The sequence below is a fragment of the Arachis ipaensis genome, chromosome B07 (assembly GCF_000816755.2).
Source record: "Arachis ipaensis cultivar K30076 chromosome B07, Araip1.1, whole genome shotgun sequence".
In the NCBI taxonomy this organism is placed as follows: domain Eukaryota; kingdom Viridiplantae; phylum Streptophyta; class Magnoliopsida; order Fabales; family Fabaceae; genus Arachis; species Arachis ipaensis.
In genome coordinates this window covers 117,172,981-117,180,573 of record NC_029791.2, presented here as the reverse complement: position 1 = coordinate 117,180,573, position 7,593 = coordinate 117,172,981, and the positions used below count along the sequence as shown (strand labels likewise).

Here is a 7,593-nt window from a genome sequence, read left to right as displayed (position 1 = left end):
AAGAAGCTCTTTTATGGTCGAAATATAAATCAGGCTTGGTTTTTTTTTTTTATTAAAATCAAGGCTTAGTTATTATCTTGGTTTTTGTCAGTCATATACAATATTTTTGTACTGAAATTTAGCTACGAATGAGAAGGCCCAAACTGGCCCATTTATTTGTCATCCAGTGTGTACAGAGTCAGTGACGAAAACCAGTGTGACTCAGGTCCAAAACAAAAAAAAGAAGCATGTTTGTGAGTTTCAAATATGCAATTAAATCCAGTCCATATATAAATACCAAAAACAAAAAATCCAGAATATCTATATAATATATATATATGCAATTAAATGTGTACCAAAAAAATGAAATTAAATTCATGACCAAATATATTACCAAAAACAAAATTTATGACCATATACATATATGCAATTAATTTTTTTTAAAATTACTGTAAGTTGTATTTTTTATAATAAATTTCAATATTAAATTTAATTTTACAAGAAACCTGCATCCATTCAACTCATGTTATTTGTTAACCATGTGAAAACTCCCAACACAGTGCATACAAATATCGTTATTTTGTCCTATCGCGGTGTTCTTTGTAAGCATAAAAATATTAGTTGTCGCATTGTTTTAACTTTTTGTTGGAACAAATAAACAAATTTATTCCTTTTTCATCCCAATAGACTAAGATTCAGGTGATAGTTGGTCACATGTTGGCTTTATGTATTACACTATTTAATAATAATGGTACACTGGTATTATGTGAATAAATTTCTTTTAAATTAAGTTGCAATCAAGTTTTACTTAAAATGTTAGCTTTGAAAAAACTTCTCTCCCAATTCAGCATCTCCACCTATTTCAAATCTTAAATTTGTGTTTATCTAGTGATTAATTTACTAATTGATTTAATAAATGTCAAAAAATTCAAATTTTATTTTATGTATATAATAATATAGTGTTAGAACCCATAATAAATTAGTCTTTGATAAAAATGGCAACAACAATTTTATTTGCGGATATCAAATCTGATCCAACTTAGTCGGATAAAATTGTCAAATCAACCTACCCAACTGACACAGACCCTATATATATATACTAGCTTGGCGAAAGCATGGAATAGAGGCTCTCTTGGTGAGATCCCTAGTTCGTATCGTCTATCGGCTCCCACCATCCGCTCGAAGAACTGAGTGCTATCAATCCTCCACAAAAATCATTGTACGCACGAGTAGTAGATGAGGGATGGAGTGAATTAGAGAAAGTTTCTCACAGAACAAAGGGAGAAGAAAGAAAATCAAATAGAAAAGTGGAATGGAAAATGATGGACGAGTGGAATGAGGGAAAGCGGCTCAATTGACAAAAAAGCGGGCATTATCAGTCAGCTTTGTAGCAGGACAGCTAATAGGTTAGGTACGTAAGTCACTAACCCGCTTGCGGGTTAGGCTATTATGCGTCCTGTCCTCTATTTACATCAAGAGTACGAATGAAGTTCTTAGGGCCCTATCTATCTAGATAATTTTCTCATGATATGTGCTGTCCTCTGTCTGGCTCTGTAGTAAGTTCCCTGCTAAGGCTGGGATGGGACTCCCCAATGGAATGGTGTTAGAGCGGCTTGGCATTCCGCCCCTATCGCTAAATCAATGAGGATAATAATGCCCCTCACTTTTATTATTGACAAAAATATCGTTGGATAATTTAAAAACGTGCACCAAATACCCGTCCGGCAAGTGATGCCTTCTCCGTTGACGGAAGTGTGTGATGTGGCAAACGGAAAAACTTGTGTGGCAAACGGAAAGCTTACCTGGACCCATTCCCAAATTTCCTAATTCAAATACCCTAATTCCTAATTAATAACCTAATTTCAACTAATGCTTTAAGAAGTTAAACGATTTTAACACTGTAAAAGAGTAAAATAGTTAACACTGGAGTCATAGTAGCCTCTCCATCTTCTCCTCTTCAAGTCACCGTCGAAGACCATTGTCAGCCCATCGTCGCCGCAATGCTGGTTTGGAGGGACATTGTTGCATGTTGGTGGTTGTTCATCTAACAAGGTACGCGTAATATCTCTGCCTCTTTGCCATTAGGAACTTTGTCTTCGTTCATGTTTCTGTGGCTATATGGTCTTTGATGGAAAAAAAATGGTAACTAAATATGTGACAATTTGGATTTTTGGGCATTAAAATTTTGTCACTTGATGCATGCCTTGTTTGCTGTATTGTATTGGTTTAGGGTTTAGTCAGTGTAATTTTTTTCTGTTTTGGATGAACAATTTTAGTAGTTGATTGGTGTTGTACTAGTATTAAAATGTGTATTTTTCTGCTTGAAATTTCAGATGTCAACACTCATAACATTTGTGATGCACCACATGGGTAGGTTAGAAAGTAATCAAAAGGGTGGTTTGCAATATTCTGGGGGTACTGTTAGCAACATTGACAGGGTATGTGTGGATACTTGTAATTTATTTCTGGTAGAAGGGTTGTTTCTCGATTTAGGTTACATAGGTTTTAAGGACGTTCATTGTTTAGAGCCCGGTTTTGACTTATCAAATGGTTTAAGGCCGCTTAAGAGGGATGCTGATGTTATTAGTATGTGTGATGCTGCGATGAAAAATGGTAATAGGGTTCACTTGTATTTTGAGCATCCTGTTCTAGAAAATCCTGAGTACGTAGATGAAGTCAAGGTATCTGAGGATGAGGTAGAAGTTGTAGAGGTAGATGATGAGGATGTGTGTCGTGATGAAGAAAGGCAGGGAGAAGATGAGGTGATGGAAGATTGGTACAATGGTAATGGGGAAGTGGCTCAAGACAAGGGTAATGTTGAGACTACTAATGTACTACCAACTGAGGCACCCCAAGTTGAGGGAGATCAAACTACCGGATATGAAACCAATGAGGATGTCGGTAGATATGGTAGAAAGAGAATTAGAAAGAAACATGCAAGGCCACCACCATTGGGTACCACCAAAGTAGTAGGGGAAACACCAGCTGAAGAAGTTAGAGGAGAAGCAGAATCTGCGCAGAATGTGTCAAATGAAGATGTGAATCCGCATGTTGAACCTGCCATTGAAGGTAAATTCATTTAGAAAATTATGCAATTTAGGTTTCATAAAAATACTAAACTGCGATGTTGTTAACAACGAATTATTTTATTTTATGTTATTGTAGAAGAGAATCATAATAAGGAGGGAGACGATAATTTAAGACAATTAGGAAGAAGGAAGAGACACTCAAGGCCACAACCATCAGGTCAGAAAATTATTCCTCCCAGGGACAATGAGGCCCCAACAGTGGTTGTGCTTGTACATGAGGGTAATGCTGATGGAGTTGATAAGGGTGGGGAAAATGAGTTCCAATACGAGTCTGAGGATCTTCACAATTTAGCTGAATCAGATGATGAAAACGGGGTCCCGGTATTTCCACAACACAATCCTGAAGCACGCTTTGGCCAAGTTAGACTCGAGCTGGGCATGGAGTTTGCAACGATGCAAGAGTTCAAGGATGCTGTTAAGAAGTTTAACATCCAATTGGGGAGGGAAGTGTTCTTTTTAAAGGTGGAGCCTCTAAGATGCAGAGTTATTTGTTATAATCAGGACTGTCTGCGGGAGGTGTACTGTTCAAGGAGAAATTTCCCACCAAGTTTTCAAATCAAGACGCTAGTTGATGAGCACACATGTCCAAGGAGTAACAAATCTAGATCGGTAACCTGTAAATGGGTGGCTGGAGAATTAATTAACAAGCTTATAATTTCTCCTAATTTGATACAAAGGGAGGCAGAAGAGTGGTTCAAGGTAGAATATGACATAAGTGTAGGTGAGCGAATGATGTATAGCGCAATGGAGATGGCAAAGGATATCATTGAGGGGACGGAGAAGGAACAGTATGGTAAGCTACGCAATTATTTATCGGAGCTGCTTAAAAGCTAATCCTAGTTCTACATGTACTATGAGCACACATCCACAACCAGAGGATTTGTCTAAGTTCAGAAGTTTGTATATATGCTTAGAGGCATGTAAGAGAGAATTTAGATATGGTTGTAGGCCTTTTATTTGCCTTGATGGAACCTTTCTTAAGGGGTATTTTGGGGGTCAACTACTCACAGCTGTAGGACAAGACGCGAATAATCATCTATTTCCTATAGCATATGCTGTGGTTGATGCGGAAACAAAGGAAAATTGGAAATGGTTCTTGAATTTACTTCATGACGATATCGGTGATTACAAAGAATTTGGGTAGAACTTCATGAGTGACAAGCAAAAGGTAATTTATACATCTTGTCCTATTAGATAATTTGTATTCATGCACTTATGTTGTGATATTGAATATTGGGTTTTTGCCATGTGTATTAGGGATTGGTTCCAGCACTCCAAGAAGTCATGCCAAAAGTTTCACATAGATTTTGTGTGATGCACATGTGGCAGAACTTGAACAAGAGATGGAAGGATAAAGAGTTAAGAGGAGCTCTGTGGCAGTGTGCTCGGGCAATGACAGATTTGGAATTCAAGAATGCAATGGCATATGTCAAGCAGATCAATGTAGGAGCTTAGGAGTACCTGTCAAGTTATGAACAATCATCATGGTCGAAATCAGGCTTTTCTGAATGGCCTAAAGTGGATAATGTTACCAATAACAATACTGAATCATTTAATGCAACAATAGTGGGCATGAGAGGAAAAAGTATCCTAACAATGCTAGAAGAGATGAGGTTCTACATCATGAGGGTTATGGCACAGCACAAAGACGCTTTATCATCATACACAGGAAAGCTGGCACCTATTCAGATGAGTAGGCTTGAAAAGGAGAAAAAAGAGGGTAATTACTGGGAGGCCCAGTGGGTTGGGGATGATGAGCATAACTTATTTGAGGTGAGGAGACATGGACACAGGGTTACTGTTAACACACTAGAAAGAACATGTACCTGCAGAAAGTGGCAACTGGCTGGATTGTCCTGTTGTCATGGAGTGGCTGCTATTTAAAGGAAGAATCACCGGCCTGAGGACTATGTGCATCACTGGTTATGCATGGAGCACTACAACAGGGCATATCAGTTTCACATTAACTCTGTACCCAGTGAAGAGTATTGGGATGACTATGAAGGTTATCCTTGTCTACCTCCACCATACAAAAGACCAATCGGAAGACCTACAAAAAAGAGAGCACGTCATGAATCTGAGCGTCAGGGTAATAGCCAATACAAAATGCCGTGAAAGTATGGTCAAACTACTTGTAAGTGGTGCAAAAAGGTAAACACCTCACTTGATAGTAACCCATTACTTTTGTACTCGAAATCAGTGTATACATGACTTGTTAATTTGTATTCTAAATATGTGCTAACCTATTGTATATGCTGCAGCAAGGACACAATGCAAGGACATGTGAAGAGAAGAAAAAAAGTCTTAGGGGAGATACTAGTCAAGCAACCGAAACTGCATCAGTAGCAGCAAATGAACAAGAAGATGCTGCTGATATATTAGATAGAGAGCAAGAAATGTACTATGAGGAGACTCTTGAGGCAGCTGATGAACAACAAGTTACACAAGGGCACCCCCAATCTCAAACTGATAATGAGGTTAGCTTCAATGTTAACACCTTTGTACTTGTTTTTTCTACAACATACACAGACTTCTGGAATTTATGTGTTGAATTTGTAGCAAGCCCAAGGGTCGGAATCAGATCCTGCAGCAGCATCTGCTTCAACCACCACTATCAACAAGTCAGCTCCACCAAAGGTTGCTGGTGCTGTAGCTGCTGCTCCAAGACTTGTGAGGAGGGATGCATCTAATGCTAGGGCAAAGATCTCCATTATGAGACCATCATCCACTATTGCACTAGCACATGATCCAATTAGGCCACCACAGGTCAGGTCCAGTATGGCTGCTGCTCCCACTCCAATGGCTACCTCAGTGAGGCCCAATGTACCTTTTAAACCACCACAGGTCAGGCCCAATGTGGCTGGAAGGCCCAATATTCATGTGAAGCCCAATACTTCAGCCCAAGTACATGTGCCAAATTCTAGCTCCAGTGCTCCCCCTTTGGTTTCTCAGCAAACAATGAGTGCAGCAAGCAAGGGTACCACAAAGAGATTCATGGAATTCATGCCCATACCTGCACCTTCAAAGCTTTCACAAAAACAAAAGAAGAAGCCATGATGAATGTGTTGTATTAATGTCTTTTGACATTGTAGAGCTGATTTAGGAATCCTTTGTTTTGAGTGTTAATGAGTTTTTTGGCTGACTTGTTTAAGTTGTTTTCAGTTATATTGAACTAAATTGTGTTTGACTCTGTTAAGTACTTTTGGTGGTAGATTACCTAATTTCCTTATGTCATTGCAACATTGTCACTTGATCACAGGTTATGCTTGAATTACAGGGAATGTTTATTTACTTTTTGGGGATTGTTATAAACGTTATGTAACCTGTTATGGTTAATGTGATCAGATATAGTACATTTAAATGTTAATTACCAAGTTTGTACTACAAGTATTCTATTTAGTTTTACTGCACTTTGCAAAACACAACAGACATCAGGTTCTCATCAAATTTATAGTTGAATAATTTGTTACATTCTTAATACACATCAGGTTCCATGAAAACACAATACAAGAGTTGTCATTCCCTATTTCAACCAAATTTGGCACATTCACAGTTATAAAAATACACACTAATCATTCACATTTACTCTTCATCCACTATTTAACATTAGTTCAACTCAGTTCTTAAACAGAGCAAAGAAATTGATGAAGACACCAATTGCAACCCCAATGCACATCATGATTAGAAGAATTTCAATCCTCCTTAATTTCTCCTTCAATTCTTTTGTAAGAACAGGTAGCACCATGGGGTCTATGTCCTCATACTCCACTGATTCGGACAGCTTCCTAGTGCTCTTCTGTTTGAGTTTTCCACCTGAAGATAGTCTGGGTTTGTGGTTCCAAGAACATTCTACCTCTTCAACCATGTCTTGCTCTTCCAATTCATCAATCCATTGAAAATATTTGCAATCCTGGTTTTTATTCTGTCAAGAACACAAATTGAAAACCCATGAAGAACAAATCAATCATAACGTGCAAAACACATTAAAACAGGAATAACTACAAAGACCCATTAAAGGCCAAAACCCAGTCATGCTTACCTTCCATAGTGGGCACCGAAGGAACCACCTCCCTGGGTTAGCATTCATCTTCGATCTCAGAGCAACAACAGCAAGAGAACAGCGACACATACCGTCATACTGCTTCGAACCAGAGTCTTCGCACCTATCGTTGCCGCCTTCTACCATTGATGCAGACCTTCGCTTCATCATACCTACTGCATTCATGGTTGAACGGCTATTCAGATGCATCACGTTTTCATTTTGCAATTGGAAATTAGGGTAATTGAATTAGAAAATTTGAAAACGGGTCCAGGTAAGCTTTCCATTTGCCACACAAGCTTTTCCATTTGCCACATCACACACTTCCGTCAATAGAGAAGGCATCACTTGCCGGACGGGCATTTGGTGCACGTTTTTAAATTATCCAACGATATTTTTGTCGATAATAAAAGTGAGGGGCATTATTGTCAGCGTTTAAAAAATCCGGGGATATAATTGGTGGTTAACCCATATATATATATATAT

At 38.4% G+C, this 7,593-nt stretch overlaps 1 protein-coding gene across 1 annotated transcript; it reads right to left on the bottom strand.

The window, feature by feature from the left end:
• LOC107607774 lies at positions 6,500-7,577 on the bottom strand. Its single transcript, XM_016309678.2, has 2 exons — positions 7,108-7,577; positions 6,500-6,990 (listed from the first exon to the last, which is right to left on the bottom strand). Exons 1-2 carry the CDS (start codon positions 7,315-7,317, stop codon positions 6,685-6,687), a joined length of 516 nt encoding a protein of 171 aa, XP_016165164.2. The 5' UTR covers positions 7,318-7,577; the 3' UTR covers positions 6,500-6,684.

Coding starts and splice junctions, on each gene's coding strand:
- LOC107607774 (XM_016309678.2), bottom strand. CDS start 7,317: ATGCATCTGAATAGCCGTTCAACCATGAATGCAGTAGGTATGATGAAG. Junction 6,991..7,107: donor TTCGGTGCCCACTATGGAAG/GTAAGCATGACT, acceptor TGTTCTTGACAG/AATAAAAACCAGGATTGCAA.